Genomic DNA, 20,516 nt, shown 5'->3' on the forward strand with positions numbered 1-20,516 from the left:
GCTTCTTTTGTCTCCTTCCACTTCTTGTACTTTATAGGTTTTTGTGCTCTGACCAGGAATGAACATGATGACTTCTATACTATACCTACCCTTGCACACAGGTAACACTTCCAATGGCAAAGTTGAAAAAAAAATGTAGAAACCAGGATGATAGAAGCTTGAGACTTGGAAATAGAATCCAGGGCTGCCTTTTCTTATGATTTTCAAGTTACGTGGATGAACAAGCACTTTCAGGGGGGTATCTCCAATTCGCTATGAGCATAGATATAATCAAAGGGAAAAGCCATCTCATTCCAGACCAACAGTACATAAAATAGCCAGTATTCTAGTAGCATAGCATCTGGCTTTCAAGGAAGTAGATAGAAAATCGAGAAAAGATCATGTATATATATAAAAGATTCATTGAGCACAGCGCCTCCCGATTCGTGAATCCCCCCGTTTCCCATCATAGTTCAGCAGTGTCAAGCAGTGTGTATAGGAAAAAACAGGCTGAACGAAAAATAAAAAAACCAAGTAGATACGCTTGGTGGACAAACGGAAGGCATTACTTTCAAATTCTTATTGGAACAAAACGAGTAAATGGGGATATTTGGTGGAGTGGAAAGGAGAAAAAGGAGGTAATAAAAGGCAAACAAAGCTGTACATGAACGAGCCGAGGAAGCTAGGATGGAAGCTTTATCTGTTGTAGCTGTAGTCACCGGAGACTTCTGACCGGTGGCCACCGTACGCTCCTCCGTAGCTGGTGTCGTAGTCGCTTATGGCACTACCCGCCGGTGGGATAGGGCTTAGTCTAGGCGGGAGACTGCTGACGTTTGAAGCAGTGGGATCATAGGAGGGCGGTGGACGATGGCTGCCGTGGGGACCCATATCGTCAACCTCGCTGTTATGTAGAAGAGCGTACGCATCTTCGTCGTTTTGGCGGGATGGGGGTCCGCCGTGGTATCGGCCTGTTCGAGATTCGGGGTCTCTGTCGTCTTCATCGTCGAAGTCGTGTGCTGGGTTTGAAGAGAATGCGGCTTGAGCGTGGGCCGCAAAGGTAGGATCTGAACCATCGTATGGCATTGTCCCTGTCCGGCGGTATTCCAATACGCTTCGTAGCGAAATAATGGTGGTGCCGATGAAGATTAAACTAGACTTCGTTAGCTGCGGGATCTCTTGGGTATCAGGCCATAAATATACTTACAAGACAAACACAGCCAGAACGGTGGTTCCAGTGCTCAGTCTGCATTTTGTCGGACTTCCAAAAGCAAAGACATCACATCCAGACTTCTTGTCCTTGTTGTCCTTTTCCTTGTCGTTGTCTTTATCCTTCTTTCCGCCCTCGGCTATCCCAGTCCCGACATATGTCGCCGTAGCTATCCAGGCCGCAAACCAGAGGAACGTAAAGAGGCCGTCAACAAAGGCAAAGGCAAAGACGTTCCCGAATTTCCTGAGGCGCGGCCACATCGGCACCGCAGTCAGATATATCAGTCCGGGGATGCTGGCCCAGCACTAAGCAGCCCCTAACGTCAGCATACAGCTTTCCAATCCTCAGGGACAGAACATCAAACGTACCAGGATGAAATAGTATACTATCCTGCCATCGGCCTTGCCCGGCTGTGTAAATACTGCAATTGTCATTGCCCAAGCTAGGAATATTATGAATGCCTGGAAGCCATGTATGATGCTTTTCGTCCGCGAGCTCGTGAAATCTGGTAGGCTCAGCATCTTCTCCCCCTGTGTCCCCCGTCTATCCTATATCTACCCTCGGCGGTTCGACGTTATATGTTGTTGTTCTTATGGGCTGTCCGGGCGACGTTGGTAACTATAAGCGCAGGCTGTTGTTTACCTCTGACGGGCCGGGAGAGAACCAAGTAGTTAGATGTAGCGATAAATAAACAGGCAGAGTTTGTGCAGATGCCAAAACGGAAGAAGATAACGACGCTGAAGCAGACAAGGCAGCACTTTTTATTCGATATGTATATCGGCCTTATAACGAGTATCGTGCTTGATTATGTATGTAGCAGTGATAGACAGACTTGGGGCTGAGCGTGGAAGGAGAAAAAAATAACACTCGCAGCTTGATGTGAGGAAGCTTGGCGCAGGGCAGTCTCCAGAGTGACGGGGCCGAGACAGCCACACGTTAGTTACAGCATCGCAAGGCAACGGCATAACATCTACGAAGTATGGAGTGCGGCAGGGAGGACGTCCTGGTGCAGGCAAGAGACGAAGAAGATCTCGTTCAAAGGCCATCCAGCGACAGCAGGTAGAAGACTGTCCATCTGCTCGGCTTCAACCACCCCCTGGTCAGTGAGCATCTCGGCTGGATGTGCTCCGTATGTATACAAATAACCCAAAGTGGCTGCGCTGCGCCTACGAGGATGCGAGTTGACGACGCTGTGGCTGACCAGTTTGCTTCTCCTCGCTAAAAATAGGACCCTAGCGCTTCGTATCTCCACAAGCATGCAGTGGATTCATAGCCAGGCGGGCGGATGAGCGAGGACTCAGCTGTCTGTGGTTGACGGACAGCATTTCAGCCGTCTTGACCTGACAAACTGATTAACCACCTGGTTAGTTAACTACGGAGTGCGGAGCAGTTAACTCACTAGTTACTGACCAGCTCAGGGACGTTGTTAAGGCCGGCTGGGCTCTGGGGGCTCCCTAAGTTACAGCTGGCCTCATTCAGTTGCTTGTATAGCTGGTTGTACCGCACTGCAAGAAGCCACGAGCATACCTTTAACCGTCCTTGGTTACCCCTGAGACTCACAACTAGTTAACTCGATGCCTAGTAATTATTGGGTCTTCCAACCTGCGGTGGCCGTTGGCCAGCTGGTGGTAGTTAAGTAGTGTCTGCCTTGCATGATGCCCGGCGATAGCTGCGTGTCAAAGACGATGCTTCGACTCTCTTTGCAAGGTTTCTATGCATGAAACCAGTGTCGGGAAGAGTTGCACCGCGAGACACCTTGGTTTGGATCTTACGTGTAGTTCGCGGGCGATTGTGATATTGGTCGAGAATCTCGTGGTTTAAGAACACAAGAGCCTTTCCCCTGACCACTACGTAGGCGCTGGTTGGCTAACTCATTAAATACAACAAGGAGCGGCTGGAAGTCACTCTTATAGATTGAATCATCATTTGCAATAGTTACCGGTCTCGACTCGAAGCTGGGCAAGCCTCGACGGGCTATCCAGATCAGTTATAGCCGTGGCCGACACTTAGCTCAGCATGCAGCAGTTGACATATATAAATCACCGTGCGCCAGCCTTGCTTCGCTCATTTACGGAAGACAAACGCATCCTCCAGCCATGTCCGTCCTCGAGAAACTGCCCCTAGAAATTCTGCAAGAGGTTTGTAGCACTGTTGCTGCTGGCTGCAGAGCAGATCTCTACACCTTATCCCTTGTCAGTAAGCGCTTCTGCATAGCCAGCAAGGCCGAGCGGTTTCAAACGATCCGTTTTCCCAGCTTCAGCTCTATATCGGACCGGCTTACTTGTTGGCAGGAAGTTCTACAAGCTAGATCGAGCTTTGGACATGTTCGCAGGGTAGTGGTCGGGGGCTTCTTACCCTTCAATAGTAAAAGGGAAAGCTGGTATCTGAAAGCGAAGATGACCTTGAAGAGGACCTTGAAGAGGACCTTGAAGACCACGGCAGCGCGGTGGTTAATGGCGGGCCGTTCTATGGAGGCCTTCCTAACGATGAATATATTGGGAAGTACTGGGAGCCTCTGGCTCGCTTTCTAGTTCAACTTCCAAGGCTTCTTGACTTTGTCTACTCCTTTGTTGATCTACCGGCCCCTTGCCTGATGGATGCGTTGCGCTCTATACCCAACTGCAGGCTCCACCTCCACAACTTTGGCCTGAAAAGCCTGGTGCAGCCGGAAGGCCAGCCACAAGATATAGATCCCTACGAATACTCCGTTGCTACTTGTCCTCAGCTATACTGTATTTTGACTCGCTGTTCGGATTATACCGAGGATGGCCTGAGAAATTACAATGGAGAGGCTGCCAGGCTGCTGGCAGCCGGATTGGCCCAGAACCTCAAGCGGGTTAGGGTGATCGAATTTTACCCTGGCACAGGCCTTGGACATACCAACACTTTTAATGGCCCACGGGTTGGATGGCAAGGATTCTTTCCAAACAGCCCTCAAAAGACGCAGACTCAGCCGTTACGCCCTGGATATCTTGATGCCCTAAGTGTTCGGCCATGGCCGCCCGCAAATCTTGAAGAATGGAGCAAATATGTTGAATTCTCGTCACTACGCACTCTGAAATGGAACTGTCATGCCCCGTCAACAAACATGTATAGATGGATGAGTACCTGCGACTTCAGCTCCTTGAAAACCCTTGTGTTGAACGTAGAAAGTTACGGGTCTGAATGCAAACAAATGGATGAAGTAGCGGGTGTTGTGTTGCGGAATCTGCCTCCGTTAAATTCACTCAGGTTGACCGGTCTCTTCGGCCAGCAGGCGTTCCAGGCCATTGTGCAATGCCATAACACACTTCGACGGTTAAGCCTATTCGCTGAACAGCTCCCGGACGCTGACCGGCTGAGGATAACTGCTGAAAATGCTAGAGAGCTTGCTGAGAACTGCGCACAGCTCGAGGAACTATCATTGCAAGTTCCGCGTTCTCAAGGCAACAAGGAAGAAGTCCTCATTTATCGTTCCCTTGGTTCTATTCTAAGCTTAAGGTACCTTACCATATACCTTGACTGTTCCGAAGTCGCCACCTATGGACTATCCGACAGTGACGTGGAAGAATACTATAATGATGTGCAATACCCAAAGCTGCACAAGCTTTTAATCCGAGAGGCTATGATAAACGCCGCGGTCGATGAACAGCTTGCTCGCGCTATATACCAAGAAATCGAAAATGGCAGTTCCAACAATGGCAAGCATCCCGCCTTGCAATGCGTCAAGTTTTACGTCACTGGAGCAGGTGAATTCAACGAGTATTATGGAAACATATATATAACGCCCGTTGTCCGTTCGATCGGCCGCAGTTGGGAGCTAATCAGAAACCCGAGCAGAAGAGATGACTCTGCCGACGTCGTTGCTATACAAGAGCTCGATCGAGAAGCAAGGGAAGCGTTCGACAAAGAGACTAAAGAATTTCGACGCTGGAATGGTGTTATGGATATTCAGGAACTAGTGTTTCGAGAGATTTGGCCTGAAAAGACTAGGAGTTGGCAGACAGACTGGCACAGCTTCCCTCTTATGACAGACTAACTGTTAATATCAAAATCCAGGTTAAGATTGCCAGGTGCTACCCAGCTACCCTTCTCCGTCAAAGGTACCACAAAGTAAGTCGCGGTATATTTTCGTTTAAACGTAGTCAATCATCTTGTTTTCATTCCATTTTTTAGGATAGGTAACTACCTAGGTCTATTCAAACCCCCTGTACTCCCTTTCGTCTAGTGGTATATTTGAAATTTTCATACTAGAACAGCGGATGAATTATCACTCATACCATGGCGATCTAGACAGCGACTCAATCTCTCCTGGATGGTAGCCTTCATACTAAAAAGTTCCTCGCGATCTCGTCCGCCGAATATTAGTTGCGCTGTGGAGTTGTTTGGAAGGGACTCTGTAACCGCAGCCACGACAATTTGCCCTTTGTTAATGAAAGGCGCTAAAAGGGTGTAAACATCTGCCGGTTTACCCTCATAGTTAAAGGTTTGGGCCTGAGCCAAAGGTAGGCTTCGTTCCTTCAGGAAATGGTTCGAAAGTAAACATATAACGAAACCGCCCGTTAGCCGTGCATTGAGGTCAATAACCACCGTCCGGTTACTATCCTCATCAATAATGACATCTATTCCTATCCATCCGACGTAAGAGCCTATTAGGGTGCGAGCAACCGCCTGGATCGTACCCATAAGCTGCTCCTCGATCTGCTTCTGTGCTCGATAATCGATCACCGAGCCCGCCCAGCGTCCCGCCTGAGAGAAGAGCTGTTCCGTGGCACCCAGGAAAGTCACGATTGAGCTTCCATTAGACGGGCCAGCCGCTCCTAAGAAAAAGTTCACGGAATAATGAGGTCGCCTGGAATGTACGAACTCGGAAACCTGAATTTCAGGGACTCCACGGGCTTGATATGCTTCCATGTCGGTAAGCATCTCCTCTCTCTGGTCTTCTCTAGTGACAATCCACGTTCCTCGACTTCCGCTGCAGCGGCGCAGTTTGACGACGAACGGCAACGGCCTTGTCATCAGGACTGAGGTCCTCAGATCTTGGCCCTGCTGCAGTGGGAACATTTTTAGATCCGGGGTTGGAATGCCGGGGTGGAGAAGGAAGCGTTTGTCGTTAATCTTGTATGCGAAATCAGGGCTGACCAGGGTGTCGAACTGTCGCATGTATGATTTTGGTCGATAGTACCATAGCTTCTTCCCATGGTTAATCCGCCGCACCTCTGTTTGCAGGTCTTGCTTGTCCAAGTCAATATAATGCAACTGTGGTCGCTGATTTGCTGGTAGAGGCGACAAAATTCGGTCGATGTTTTTTGGAGCATTGGCTGGACGGTACAGGTACACGTCAAGCGGGCCCACTCCCAGCAGGAACTTGACCGTCTTGTAGGTCAGGGCCAGGGTTCGGAATCGTTCGAGCCTCTCATCGGTAATGTTGCTGGAGAGACCGACATCCTCGTCCTGGGTGTAGACAGTTTCACGAAGAAGTTGCGGGTGGATATCGACGTGGGAGTAACCATTGTATATATCCAGGACAATCGAGTCCGAAATGCCGTGTTCGCGAAATAGGTTGGCCAGGGTGTTGTCTAGCGTTATTGATGGCGAACTCGGAGTGTCGAAACGGGAGACGGCCTAGGAGAGTATTCTTTGTCAATTGCAAGTCGGCTAGCAAGATCCAGACCAGCAGGTGGTTTTGTTAATACCGTTGACAGTTTGGAATTGGTTGCGTGAGATATCAGGCCCTCTGGAATAATCTCAAGGGCGATGCGAGAGAGCAGACTCCCCGCGTCGAAAACGTCATTTTTAAAAGAGAATAATATTAAAACAACGGGGAATAATAAGCTATAATGGAGAATATTCATCTTCGAAAACATGGTCCCAGAGCAACGAGCGAAGAATGGGGAACTGAAAACAGTGGGAAGAACTTGACCTAGGTCATGGGTGAATTCTTGCGAACTAACGACGGCTGATCCATTACAGCTGACGGCTCTTATATATATATATATAAATGCGATTGCAACCAAGCCACTAATCAAGCCCCTTAAAACCTCTTGGAAGCTCAAAAAGCTGAAAATGGTGAGAGGATATGGGCTTGGATATCAGAGAAACCCCCCTGGGCAGTTTTAGGCTTGGACACAGCCCAGCACTGCAGAAGCCGCAAGGAAAAAGTGGTCATCGTAGCCTGATCTTCGTCAATGAACTGCTTGTCCACCCAACTTATCAATCGTTAGCAGGGTAACGGCACGGAATAATGCTGCTGTCAAAAGTATGCTTATCCAGGGGTCCAGCCATCTCTCGCCCTTAAAACATGGCCTGGCAGAGATTTTCCACCCGACATCAAAATCTATCTTCCCAGATAGTTAAGCTCATCGCTGTGTCCACGCAATTCCAGCCCCGACGTCGTGCCGCTTGCATGCAGGCCAATCATCGCCTGCATCTGGCTCCCTCTGCAGCTCAGATTTGACGACCTCGGATTAAGGTTCAATAATGCATCTGTGCTTATGCATGCCGCTAGTGAGCGGATCTCGCGTCCGCCCAAATATTCAGTCTTGCACGCCCAAAGCCCCCACAAAATATAGTTCTCCGTAGTTATCCCTGGGCCGCAAGAATATCGGAACTTCTTCTTGTGTCTGTGAGTATAGTAATAGGGCAAGTAATGGGTCGAAGACTGTTCTATTGTAAGAGACGAGAGTCAAGAGGGATGTTGAATAGAATAATCGAAGCTGATGTCACAAACCTAGTTATCCCACCCATGCTCGCATCCCAAACCCCTAGCAAAACGGACGTACATACGGGGTACATACTGAAACCGGGAAGCTCGGTCTCTGTGTTGTGCTTTCGGTGCCAGATCTCTCTAGCTTCCACATGGCCTTGTACCCAACTATGGCTTCCCCGTCTAAAGGGATGATATTCCAATTTAGCTAGACTCGCACACATTACCCAAGGATACCTTGGGGCATGAGGCCTTCTGTCCCTTGTGGTCCAGCATTAGGTGATCTTCTTGCCGTTTTGATATTTGATATCATCGTCAGTATCGTATAGTATGTTCAAATCCCCGTCTATTATTCAGTTATTTAGGTAATAAACAAAATATTAGATATATTACTTACCCCAATGCCCAGCTTTCTCCAGGAGCTCCACCAACTCCTCCTGAGTCATGCCATCTATTTTTTTTTGAGATGATACTAGAATACCTTGTGCCTTCCCTCCTTGCTTATTATCTGGGGTTTAGAATCAAATGGTGGAGAGGATACAGTAGGATTGCTCGTAAGGTGGGTCAAGGCAGGGGAGCCGGATAACTCGCTTGACGAGGATTCAGAGGTAGGTTTAACGGTCTTTTTTGAGGGAGCCATCGTGTCTGTAGTTGTAGTTTGAGGTTGTGGTTTATAGTTACCTGTGTTGGTCGCTTATATAATTGACTATGGCTCAACCACAGATCGAGTTACTTATAATTATCCCATTAGGCTATAAAGAGAGTGAATACTAAGATCAAACCGTGCCCCGGATATAGCTAGTTAATCTATCTAACACAGAGTAAAGCCAGAGTAAATAGGGAAAAGTGAAAACACAGAGAGTTATTTGTATGCATCTGTACCTCGACAAGTGACTATGGCTAGTGCCGAACATAGCGAGCGACCGGTTAAAGATAAGAAGAAGAAGAAGAAGAAGAAGAAGAAGGGAAGAACAAGCTTAAGCTCGCCGGCACTAACTTGACTTTGACCTCAGGCGTGACAAAAAAAGAAAGAAGAAAAAAGAAAAGAAAGGGGGAGGGATGAAGTCTGGGGTGGCCGTTGGGGGGAGGAAGCAGGGTCAGGAGGGAAGATGGAGGTAAAAGAAGTGTAACCCTTGATAATACCTCAGAAGAAACCTAAGGCAGTATCAGGAAGAGGTTGACTGACAGGTCGAATAACTAGTTCATTAGCTAACTACCGCTGCCCGATAAGCCTTCCCTACTCACTTCATAGTTAAGTATTTACGGTGAGCGTTAGCGACAGGCCATAAAGCTTGTTTCGGTGTAGAGACTGACACAAGAAGTACTTTTAATAAGGAATTACGGAGTACTAGATTTAGATAATATCGTTAGTATATAGAAGACATAGAGACAAAGGAAAGTGCTGGGGAGCGACATCTCACAAGCCATTCCTTAAACCCTGGCCATGAATGATCCTTGACCTTCGTCTTCTGATACTGTTCTCTCCCTTCTCCATATCTTTTCTAAGGTAATTTCTGCCTTTCCTAGCCCCCTTATTCTGTCTGTCCGTTGGCTAATCAAGATGCAATCTCAAAAAACTCCCCGGTCACGCGAGAGTCCACCCCCGTCCTTTTCGCAACTGGCTTTCTCTCATCCGCGGTTCAGCTAGACCTCTTATCCCGGTTTCCTACTTGCTTGGCGGTAGTTCAGGGTGAATCACCCAAATCCTCACCAAGAGGGCCACATGAACTGTGTCCAAAGGCCACCATCTGTGTCGGTACTTTTGGTGACACCCCCATTTACTCCATACTTAGTGCTCCGTAGCACTCCCTAGTTGTGAAATCCAAGGTCCAGGCGACGGCTCTCCGCAAAGCTGTGACGACTGCGCCATGACAAGGAACATCTGAAATCCTTGGCTGTTGATGGCCTCGACTTGCCCCAGACACCCAGACGGCTGACGTCGGCGGCTATCACAGCCCTTATCCAGCCGAGGCGAGGTTATTTAGCGCGGAAGGGTGGGTCCATCGGGCGGGCGAGGATCGGCTGAAGAAACGACACTATTGGCTGGCGTTTTGCTGATTCGAGCCAACAGAGACGCGTTATGGATCGCTTGGCGCTGACCAATCAGAGCGCAACGTAACTGCCCGTGGCTGAGTAAGCACTGCGCCAAAAAGTCACTTCCCAGATTTTTGTTGATCTTCTCGACCCCCAAGTCTCTCACGGTCCTTCAGTGATCATCATGTCAAGCGACTTATCGAACATTCTTCGAAGGAACGAGCTAGCAAACCCAGCAGGCCCATTGGATATCGAACCGAGCATTGAGTTGAGAATTGGGCTCTGAATAGAAGATCTAAGCAGTCAACATCAAGTCGCGAACCGGCCTAGTTATCCACGAGACGAACGAGTCTAATATCAAGCCATCAACATGCTTGCTCTGCCAACATGGCTTTTATCGGCCTTATATGCATCCCGATATGGCCCGCGTTGCGGACAACGCGTATAAATCGCATCTTATATAAGCCCATCACGTGAATCATGAGCTCCCCGCCTCGATTCATACTGGGAGCCGACAATTTATACGATAGAGGCGAGGAAGAAGATGGAAAATGGCGCCTTGAAAGCTGGTAGAGCGATTGATTGAGACAAGGTAGTAAATGGGGGTAAAAGCGTGGAGAAGTTGAAGCCTTCATGCCACTAACTGCGGCAATGTAGCTAACTTGGTATTCATAAGTAACGAATTATTCAAAGCCAAGTTTGCCCACCAACGTCATATTCCAAGAGGGCAAACTACAGCATAGAAACGTATCGGCTATTACCGTCGAGAGAGAAAGGAGGCTAGAGAAGGTCTCCATTATCCATCTATAGCATACAACTGCCTCAGAGATATACATAGCCATCCCACCATGGCCTCCAAAGCATTCAACGTGGGGGTTATCGGCTACGGCATGAGTGCCAAAGTCTTCCATATTCCCTTCATCAGCGCCCTCCCAGAGTTCAATTTACATGCAATTGTGCAAAGAACACCATCAGCTTCAGACGATGCTCAAAAGGATCACCCGAAAAGCAAAGTCTATCGAAGTGCTGAGGAATTGGTCAACGATAGCGCCGTCGATGTGGTGGTGATCACAACCACGCCGGATAGCCATTACGCTTTGGCAAAGCTTGCTCTGGAAGCGAAGAAACATGGTACGGTTGATTACCCACCCGGAGGGAATACTTTATACAGACCACTGACTGACTGGTGGATGGGTTATTATATAGTCATTGTTGAGAAACCCTTTACTCCAACTAGGAAAGAAGCAGATGAGTTGATAGAGCTGGCAAGGACACAGGATAAGCTGCTCACAGTGTATCAGAGTGAGTAGATTGCTATTATTATTCTACAGGCAGGACGGCTTTTCTAACAAAATCTATTTTGACAGACCGAAGATGGGATGCAGACTTCGTGACGGCTTCAAAGCTCATCAAGGACGGATCCCTAGGCCGCGTGGTAGAGTTCGAGACTCATTTCGATCGCCATCGTCCAGAATTGAATATCAAGAAAGCATGGAAGGGCAAGGACATCCCTGGTGGTGGCTCCATCTACGACCTGGGAACCCATCTCATAGACCAGGCAGTTCACCTGTTCGGTCTACCAAACGAGATCACCGGCTTCATCACCGCTCAGCGTGAGATTACTACGGAGAACTACGAGGATTCGTTTACCGTTCTCTTGCATTATGACAGACTGCTGGTAACAGCGAAGAGTGGGGTTATCAGCCCTGAAGAGAATCAGCTCCGGTTCTGGATCAGGGGCGAAAAGGGGAGCTTTAAGAAGGTACGGCACTATACCACCCTCGTACTCTTCCGTATAATCGCAAAGAGGTTGACCATAGTTCTCTGTGCAGTATCACCTTGACCCTCAAGAAGACCAATTACAAGCCGGTGTAAAACTAGATGATGCTCAGTATGGATGCGAACCCAGTGATAGGCACGGTACGTTGTTCAGCAGTCCTACCCCGAATGTCTGATGCGCATGCACTTCAACACATGTGTCGCATGTAGTGCAACCAGCGATCCACGATAGTTAACTCGTTAGCTAACTGCTGCTCTAGGTATCCTTACAACATCTGTTGGTGGAAAGTTCACATCGCAGACTGTTCAGCCGGAGCCTCCAACTTACAAAGAGTTCTACCGTTTATTCGCAAAGTCTCTGTCTGGCCAAGGGCAGGTCCCCGTAAACCCAGCTGATTCGAGTATTGTCATCAGTTTGATTGAACTTGCAAAGGAGAGCTCCAAAAAGAGAGCTACCCTTCCTGTTCCGAAGTCCTAGGGTATTGTTTTAGTCTTAAGCCTATATACGTTTAAAACATACATATATCTTCGAGAATCTATGGTGCCAGAGTATAAATTAGTATTTCGCCATAATTACTAGGAATCTCTTGCACTGCCTAGGTAGTTAATGATAGTGCCACCGAGAGCCATGGAAGCGTTGTAGTAGGTGCGGAGGCAATATTATTGTTGCATCACCACCAATTTGAGTCTTTACTTCCTTCAAACTGTTCACGAAAGAGAAGAACGGCAACAATAGCAACAGATACTTAGCCTGAATTAGTTATAGCTAGGTAAAACACTACGTATACAAGTTATCACTTTGAAGAATAACTATCTTACCGTCATTCAGGAATATCAAGCTTCCCATGATGGACCGGTTTGGGTGGTATACCTATCCCTATAATCCGCACATTTCTCTGGCATCGTCCCCGGACTTCTCTGACAGGAGCTTCAAATCCAGATCGCCTATTTTCACTCATTCTCTCGCCCCCGATCATCCGATAGTTTCGCAATAGGATGCTGTCTCCGAGCGCATCATAGAGCTCTTGGACAGTGTAGGGATTCAGTGGGTGGCCGTAGACTGTTTTGAGCGGCGTCAGGGTTTCACACTCGGAGGCGAACACTCTGAGAGACACAAGACCACAGTTCTTATCACTATGCAGGAATTCCCATATATCGATTCTGTGTTTAAGAAGATACTTCATGAAATCTATGAATGCTCAGGTATGCCTCGTTACCTTTACTCAGCCGGGGATAGGTAAGGCTAATGATCCATCTATATCTTACATGGTGTCAGGAGGTCTCTTCATTGAGCTACTGGAGGGAAAAATCTGGTGCGGCGCAACAGAGTCCATCTATAGGTGGTGGTATAACTGCTTAGATGAACAATGGCCAACGGAGACCAGAGATGAGAGGAGTTGGAGAACGTGGGATTCATACCGAGGAGATCTAGTTGCTAATACCTATGTTGCTACCGACGGTATTGACAAGTCTCTGGGTAACTTCAGCTGCTATTTGCTCCTGTCTAAGCCTGGCGAGGATGCCACCCCTGATGTCAAGCAGTGCGGCTTAGCATGCCATCACGTTGTCAGCCTATGCAATGGGGATTCCACCCTCGCTGGCAAAGAGCCAAGTCAGTACTTCGCTGACAATCAAATGTTTCCTCCTAAGCGCTTGAAAGTCATAGAATCAGCTCCTGCGTTAGGTGGTAAGATGAATATGGCTGATGAAAACAATCCTTTAGGGCCGATCACTAGGGATGTAGGGAAGAATATCAGGATCCGGTATCCAACTACTCAAGAGCACGAAATAGAACGAAATGGGATGCCCCCCGATAACCTCGAGTTTGCGAATGAGGAGGAGAAGGAAATTGGCACCGTTCTGGCCAGTTCTGGTTTAGCGATGTCAATGGACGACAACTGCAGGTTGGACTGGGCAGTGGTCCTCTGCAAGCCAGAAGAATCCGGGAAGAACGTCATCGTCCACGGCCAGGGGGGATATGTGACGATTAACCATTGGGCGAGGCCTACTGGTAACAGTGAAATTTATCTTCCTGAACGAGGAGTCAAGGGGTATCTGAACACAGTGAAAAGCTGTGTTTGTTATAAGAATGCCGGCCAGGAGACGAGAACAAAAGAGTGGGCAGTCATTGGTGGATGCAAGGGTTTCTTCGACATCCAGGACGTCTCTGGACAGCTGGTTGTTGGGAAGTCCAACGACCATGCTCTCGGTGTTATTTGGGGAGGAACCAGATCTAAACTGATAGTAGGGACAGTATACATCACACCACTGCATGTCATTGCTCGAAGCATCCGTGAGACAACTAGCTACAGTGTTTCACTTGCTGGGGGACCAGAGATTATCTGATTCCCCCATGGGGGCCCCATGGATGCTCCATCGCGGCTCCATGAAACGACAAATAAGTAGTTATTCGCCCACATCCTCGCTCGTTAGAAAAGCCTCATCCCAATTAACTATAATGTGACGCTTCCTCTTTGTTTGGTTTAACTCAAGCCAGCAGTTGGCCTCGATATACGACCTGGTTCCCGCAACAAATAGTCAACTACCGAGATCGTTAAGCTTCAGCCATCGAGCCATGGACCAAGATGAACCCAGGCTCGCAGCCAACTGAAAACGGCTTTGGCCACCTAGTTAGTTAGGACTATTTTATATTCAGATCGGGAATCGAATACCACCAACCAGCTATGCATGGAGTTTAACAGGCGAAAAGGATGAACAAAAAGCAAATACCAATGTGATCAGTGGATTCCCAACCAAAGGTCAACCAACATCTACCGTTTTATACATCGACTTTTCGAACAAGCCAACCACATGCGCATCTTCTACCAGTCTCGAAACAGACAAAGTCCTTCCCTTCACGCTTGATTCCAGTAATATGATATATACCCTTTCAACCATGAGGAGGAAAAGGGGGCAAGCCCGACAGATTAAACCTTTTGCAGTCTGCATTCTGCTCTCTACTTCGTGCAGATTGAAACTTCGCCTGCATCGCTAGCTGCGCGTGTACTCCGTGAGCTGAGGAGATAGCTGGAACCACATATGTAGCGACCTTTCAAACCATCTGGCAATCGGTTTTCTTTTCCTTGGTATCGTCTCACGGTGCATGGCGTACGGGAGTCGGGAGCACCACGGGAAAATTAGTGAAAACTCTCGGACTAGTCTGTGCTGTTTGCTTTTTCACTTATTCTGGCCCTTCCTCGCAGGTCCTGCTCCTCTCCCTCCTAGTCGATGGTTTGAAAAGCATGGATGGCTGTTGTGCCTTGGCCATTCTCGCGGCGGGCGGCCACCTGTGCTGCCCTTGTCCTACGTTCCTGTTGATGGTGGCTTTCTCTCTTTTCTTCTTCGTCTTCCTCCCTCCTCCGTGTGTGTGTCTCTTCTTTGAGCCTGCGGATACACACAGGCCATGGCATCAAAAATGCAACCAACTCCTGCCTTGCCCTACCGTCTGTGATATCGCCATCCCATCCCCAAATAGCTACTTCCATGGTGAAGTAACTAACTAAGCCTCTAGATGCAGATCGAGGCCATGCCAAACAAAGAAGAAGCCTTTCGAACCCCCTTCGCCTCCTGGTGGTTTTTAGTTCATCTCTTCTAACTTCCCGCAGCCTTTCTTCTCTTATCTGACCATCCAGCTCCGTGTATTCGGAACTAGATGGAGGTATCACGGGCCCTCCTAGCTAACGAGAGAGGAAGTATAAGAAGAAAAGAGCGAGAGAGGGAGAAAAAAAGCAAATCTCGTGCATCTCCATGAAAACAAGAAGAAGCAAAAGTGCTACTCCCAAGAAAAGAAAGGAAAGGACAAGACCCGGCGAGGAGCCTTCGAATAGGCAGAGAAACGGGGGGAGGGGGTTGTTCAGCTCATATTCATGGCCATTAGGTTCCCAGTTAAACGGTCCCTTTATATCTCCCGCGTACAGAGTACATACCTACGAATATGTATATGTATGCTTCTGCGCCTCCGTGGTCAAGAATTTAGTTCTTCGTTCGCCTTTTATTTTCATGCTGTCAAACACGCACCGGGACACGTTTCTCATGCACCATCATTATCGCTATCACCAGGACTAGGACCGACTTCAGCCTCGATATATATACATACCTTCATATATATAGCTGCAGCATAAGATCCTTACATACCCTCCTTTTTTTTTTCCCTCGCCTTCTCTGTGTTGTTCCTTGTCCTTGCTTTACCACTCGTACCCTCCGCTGGCCATGAGACGAGAATAAGCATACTTCGCGCTCATACTAACCTCAACTCCGTCTCTGGTTCAAGTTCATGGCTGGACAGGATGGGGTTGTTGGTCTCTACACAAGGCCTGCCGTCCAGCCTTCATGTCGCTCGCAGCCAGCGAGACTTTGCGTTTGAGCGAACCTTCAGCCATGGCAGCAAATCTGCCATGATCCTAAGCACGGCTGGCATATTCTCGGGACTCTCATGCCTCATCGTCCTGCTACGCTGCTACGCTCGGTTCTACCTACTAAGGCGCTGTAGGCCAGATGACGGAATGCTAGTCGTGGCAACCGTAGGTTAAACTTTTTGCGACTGTTGATATTTCTCCATTTTTGGATAACTGATGTGCAGGCTGTTGTCAGGTGTTCTCCTTCGTGTGTATTGCATTTTTAATAGATGAGTCGCGGCATGGGCTGGGTGAATATACGGATGACATGTCGATCCCGGACATCGAGAGACTAGCCTTGATATCATACATCCATTGGATTTTCTTGATAATAGCCAAGTCGATGGTGAAAGTCGCAATTTGCTTCCAGTTTCTTCGGATTCCGCAGCCGAAAGCATGTCTGCTACTGGTCAAGGGCTTAATGGGTAAGATCTCCCTGCCCCTATATCTTTAAATGTCAAATGCTCAAGGGAAATCCATATAGGCCTTATAATAGTGACAACCATAGCGCGGCTTGGACCATTCATCTTTCGATGTCGGCCTATCAAGGTGTACTGGACATACTCTATGTCTGATGAAACCTGCATTGGGAGCAAGGCAATGTCCGCTATTAGTGTGGTTATGTGTGGTTCGTCATATCCCTAATCTTTAACTAGGCACCTTCTAAGGAGCTGACGGAGTCGATGCACCCAACAGGACAGGATGTTGTGACAGACTTGATTCTCACGAACCTACCGCTTTATTATTTCCCTCCAAGAAGCCTAGTACGGCGTGCAGGCATTGTCCTTGCTGGCATTGTGGGACTGGGGTATCTGTATGGTTGCAACTGTTGCAGTGAACAACAGGGGAGAGCATATGCTGACAGTTCATGTTCTAGGGGGTGCTGCGTAGCTATCGTCAAGATGGCTCATTCCATACTCAGTGTATATCTTGACAGCGGGTATAGGTGTGTCTCTGCTCTTCCGCCTCAATATTTTTGATAGACAACGGAGAGTCTAACACTACTTCCTTAGGGGCGATATCTTCTTCCTGCTGAGCACGTATGTTGTCTTACCTCCATACCCATGCAATATCAAATTAATCATTAATACTGGTCTCAGGCTCGAACTCCATATTGCCATAATAGCATGTTCAATACACACTCTTCGCCCCTTATTCGAGAGCTACAGCGATGCAATCTTCATCAGTCGATACGGTCATGACGGCCATAACCTCGATGACGACTCCTCTTCGACCAGTCCAGGCGACGGTTCTAGGATACGAATGATCTCAATATCCAAATATGCATCCAACCGACTAACGTTTGATGAGGATAGGCTCAGTCCAATTAACAGCTACGACAGCAAGAACAGGGGGCCGCATTGCAGTGCAAGGGTGGGCAGCATTGGGCCGGCATTGTCATCGGCATCAGCGTGTGAATATAAAGTTGAAGTTAGCGCTTCAAGGGTATCACCTACAGGGACTTATCACCTCCCTCCTTTCCTCAAGGATGCGCAGAGTAACGGCTCACTTCGAAACGGCGGCGAGACACAACTGGGCGCACTGCCTGGGATAATGTGTACGACAGACGTATATGTTCGGATGGACAGCCCGTCGGAAAAAGCGAGCGTACAGGGAGTCTAGCTGAGAGTTGCTTGGGCCCAAACTCTTTGTATACATAACTAGTTAGTAAAACTAATAGCAATTAAGTGCCATCCCGTTCTGCGGATGAATCGTGTGATCGTCGCTATCAAGCTTAGTCGTATCAATACCATAAATAGTAAGACAGCTAGGCCTATACCTCAGGGGTTGGTATGTATAAGTTTGATGTCTGTGGGTATACGGGAATCCCGCAGGGGAACAAGGCTGGGGGTTTATGCAAAGTCCGTTTCACGGGGCACCCTACAGGCCACCACAACGGAGCCTATCTCGAGAAACAGCACCTAAGTTCGAGTATATATAACTAATATAGTTCCCCAGATCCTCAGCGGCTGAGCCTTTTATCTCTGATAAACAGTTTATCGCTGCCACGAAGGAGGGAGGATCCGTTAGCTGGATCTGCCGTCGATAGGGGCCAGTCCGGCGTTGTCAGGACAGGGGAGGATACCATCGTCGTCGTCATCACTCTGGCCTGTCGAGTACGCACAGAGTAGGGGTCAAGGTGCTCTCTCTCCTGTGTCTTTCTCTCGGCTGTTTGTTTCTCTTCTCTGATGCTCGTGTTGGTTGAAGTTGAGGGAGCAGAAGTTGGTCAACCGCTGGGGTTTGCCGCGGTAACTAACTGCATAGCAAGTTAGTTAAATAACCAACACTGACCAGCAGCCCATGCCCTGCAAAGCTTCTCCAACCAAGCTTTTCTGGATCTCCGGTACTTCGCCCACCACCAAACTTGGGTGGGATACGAAGTACCTGCCAGTCCCGGTGGCGGATCATGCCACACGCTGGGCCGGCACGACCAACCAGTCAGCGTCCCGACCTTCCGCGGAGAAATGGTTCCTCGCAGGGGGAAAGGAACATCGAAATGAGAAAAAGAGGAACAGAGTTGAAGCCTTCAAGATGATGATAAACTAGCGTTTATCCTCTTGATTTATATCCCCCGTTTCTGTTGGTTCTTTTTCATATGTGATAATTAGTTATCTAGTTATAGAGCCTGTTTCTCTCTCTCGGGCTCTGTTTTCTAGTGTTGTTGTCCCTGTGGGCCAAGGAGACCTGAATAGTCATTTGGCTGCCTGTTGATGCGGCATCTCATGACAACCGGCTCTGAGGTCGATGAATAGAGAGTCTTCGATTCCTTTCTTCCATGCATTATAGACATTGTCGTTTCTTTCGCCATTTTCCTTGCTGAACATAGTCTTTTCTTGGGCAAGTTTCTTTCCGGGTCTCCCGTTGTTTGCTGTATAAAAAGATTTTCGCGCCAATGAACCTCAACAGCCTCCGGAGGATAGAGATCGATATCGATATCTTCCTCAACCGGTTTATCCCCCATCCGCGATGGCACCGATATCCATACCCTATTGCCCACTTCCTCGGCCATAGACGTGAAGCTGTGCCTAAGCTCGGGACGCTGGTAGTCATATTCTGGACGTTTGTTGGCGTTTTCTGCGGCCTGTTGACTATTACTGCATTATCTCAACATATCCCTTCTTTCACACAACACGAAGCCCCTCTGGTAGTGGGCAGTTTTGTAAGTGCTACTCCAACCTCCCCGTTTCATCATAAACCCAGGAGACTCATTTTTATTTTGGTGACTAGGGAGCTGCAGCCGTGCTTGCATACTGTGCTATAGAATCACCACTCGCACAGCCCAGGAATGCAGTGCTTGGTCACTTTCTTGCAGCAGTTGTCGGGGTGGGGATAACAAAGCTGTTCGCCCTCCATCCCCGTCATGAGGAGCTCTACTGGATAGCAGGCCCTCTGTGCTGTGCTTCTGCCACGCTGGTGATGGCGCTTACAAAAACGGTCCACCCCCCAGCAGGCGCCACTGCTTTACTTGCAGCCGTTGACCCGAGGACGAGACACCTCGGCTGGTTCCTTCTGCCAGTCGTCCTTCTTGCCTGCACTATCGTCCTTGTCACAGCTCTGATCTTCAACAATATAGAACGACGCTTCCCGACGCATTGGTGGACTCCTGTCAGCCTGATTCCACCAAAGACGGCAGACCTAGAGTCCTCGACTTCCGAAGAGACCGTCCACCCTGATCCGCCAGGCCAACGGCCCTCCTCCGATGGCACTGAAAAGCAGCCTGGAGACTATATCACCATCAGACCAGGACAGGTCGAGATATCAGGATCCATCTCCCTCACTGCCGCTGAACATGACTTCCTCGAACGACTCAGTAGACGTATCATAGACATAGATGAGAAAGACGCTTCAACCGAAGAAAAAGCAGACGAACCCAAACAAAACTAGACCTCATTCCTCTTCTCTTCTTTTCTTCCTCTCTTCTTCACTTTCTTCATCTGTTATGATTTTCCTTTTTTGTTTTGTCTTTTTTTGCTTTTCCTTGGGCTCAGCTCTGATGTCATAGCCACGTGATCTACAGCCAATGATAATTCATGGAATTACTTACATAAGCTTCACCCTCCTAGATTTTTCACCCGCGACCTTTTTTTCCGCCTAAAACTCATCATCTTCATCTTCATCTTTTAACTGCAGCCTCAAGCAGCAACAGCGACAAGTCATCGTGGGCGACTTGTCTCTCCAGCTTTATATCGCGGGATAGGATAGAGCCGTCTGGATACCCCAGGACTGTCTCTGCCAGCCAGCTTTCTTTCCTTGCCTTTTTTTTTATTTAAAATAGACCGCTGTTCATCCCACTCTTAGGGCTTCCTATCGATAAGGCATCGAAACCCCCACCATCGGTTTGTGCTTCCTCCTTTTTGAGGCCCGATATTGATATTCATCCTCTCACACTTGGCTGCCTGTTTACATATCAAATGCTGGAACTACACCTGCTGGGCAT

The 20,516-nt window shown here is 48.4% G+C and overlaps 8 protein-coding genes across 8 annotated transcripts; 5 read left to right on the forward strand and 3 right to left on the reverse strand.

Moving 5' to 3' along the window:
- Positions 1 to 675: 675 nt before the first annotated feature.
- MGYG_03630 (hypothetical protein) lies at positions 676 to 1,707 on the reverse strand (the record flags this gene model as incomplete). The annotated part of the gene is made up of 3 exons (XM_003173406.1): positions 676 to 1,129; positions 1,184 to 1,491; positions 1,555 to 1,707. 3 exons carry the CDS (start codon positions 1,705 to 1,707, stop codon positions 676 to 678), a joined length of 915 nt encoding a protein of 304 aa, XP_003173454.1.
- A 1,575-nt stretch (positions 1,708 to 3,282) lies between these two features.
- Positions 3,283 to 5,204, forward strand: MGYG_03631 (hypothetical protein; the record flags this gene model as incomplete). The annotated part of the gene is made up of 2 exons (XM_003173407.1): positions 3,283 to 3,324; positions 3,558 to 5,204. The coding sequence occupies 2 exons, from the start codon at positions 3,283 to 3,285 to the stop codon at positions 5,202 to 5,204; spliced, it is 1,689 nt and encodes a 562-aa protein (XP_003173455.1).
- Positions 5,205 to 5,410: 206 nt separating this feature from the next.
- Positions 5,411 to 7,032, reverse strand: MGYG_03632 (hypothetical protein; the record flags this gene model as incomplete). The annotated part of the gene is made up of 2 exons (XM_003173408.1): positions 5,411 to 6,790; positions 6,862 to 7,032. 2 exons carry the CDS (start codon positions 7,030 to 7,032, stop codon positions 5,411 to 5,413), a joined length of 1,551 nt encoding a protein of 516 aa, XP_003173456.1.
- A 669-nt stretch (positions 7,033 to 7,701) lies between these two features.
- Positions 7,702 to 8,511, reverse strand: MGYG_03633 (hypothetical protein; the record flags this gene model as incomplete). Its single annotated transcript, XM_003173409.1, has 5 exons — positions 7,702 to 7,826; positions 7,963 to 8,054; positions 8,099 to 8,126; positions 8,269 to 8,308; positions 8,353 to 8,511. The coding sequence occupies 5 exons, from the start codon at positions 8,509 to 8,511 to the stop codon at positions 7,702 to 7,704; spliced, it is 444 nt and encodes a 147-aa protein (XP_003173457.1).
- A 2,242-nt stretch (positions 8,512 to 10,753) lies between these two features.
- MGYG_03634 (oxidoreductase) lies at positions 10,754 to 12,162 on the forward strand (the record flags this gene model as incomplete). Its single annotated transcript, XM_003173410.1, has 5 exons — positions 10,754 to 11,036; positions 11,112 to 11,207; positions 11,273 to 11,667; positions 11,738 to 11,825; positions 11,945 to 12,162. The coding sequence occupies 5 exons, from the start codon at positions 10,754 to 10,756 to the stop codon at positions 12,160 to 12,162; spliced, it is 1,080 nt and encodes a 359-aa protein (XP_003173458.1).
- A 658-nt stretch (positions 12,163 to 12,820) lies between these two features.
- On the forward strand, positions 12,821 to 14,030 carry MGYG_03635 (hypothetical protein; the record flags this gene model as incomplete). The annotated part of the gene is made up of 2 exons (XM_003173411.1): positions 12,821 to 12,887; positions 12,961 to 14,030. The coding sequence occupies 2 exons, from the start codon at positions 12,821 to 12,823 to the stop codon at positions 14,028 to 14,030; spliced, it is 1,137 nt and encodes a 378-aa protein (XP_003173459.1).
- Positions 14,031 to 15,970: 1,940 nt separating this feature from the next.
- MGYG_03637 (hypothetical protein) lies at positions 15,971 to 17,701 on the forward strand (the record flags this gene model as incomplete). Its single annotated transcript, XM_003173412.1, has 6 exons — positions 15,971 to 16,204; positions 16,275 to 16,503; positions 16,775 to 16,886; positions 17,001 to 17,024; positions 17,092 to 17,118; positions 17,179 to 17,701. 6 exons carry the CDS (start codon positions 15,971 to 15,973, stop codon positions 17,699 to 17,701), a joined length of 1,149 nt encoding a protein of 382 aa, XP_003173460.1.
- A 1,270-nt stretch (positions 17,702 to 18,971) lies between these two features.
- On the forward strand, positions 18,972 to 19,963 carry MGYG_03638 (HPP family protein; the record flags this gene model as incomplete). Its single annotated transcript, XM_003173413.1, has 2 exons — positions 18,972 to 19,238; positions 19,307 to 19,963. The coding sequence occupies 2 exons, from the start codon at positions 18,972 to 18,974 to the stop codon at positions 19,961 to 19,963; spliced, it is 924 nt and encodes a 307-aa protein (XP_003173461.1).
- Between the last annotated feature and the right edge of the window lie 553 nt (positions 19,964 to 20,516).

Source organism: Nannizzia gypsea, genomic scaffold, assembly GCF_000150975.2.
Source record: "Nannizzia gypsea CBS 118893 supercont1.3 genomic scaffold, whole genome shotgun sequence".
Classification (NCBI taxonomy): Eukaryota; Fungi; Ascomycota; class Eurotiomycetes; order Onygenales; family Arthrodermataceae; genus Nannizzia; species Nannizzia gypsea.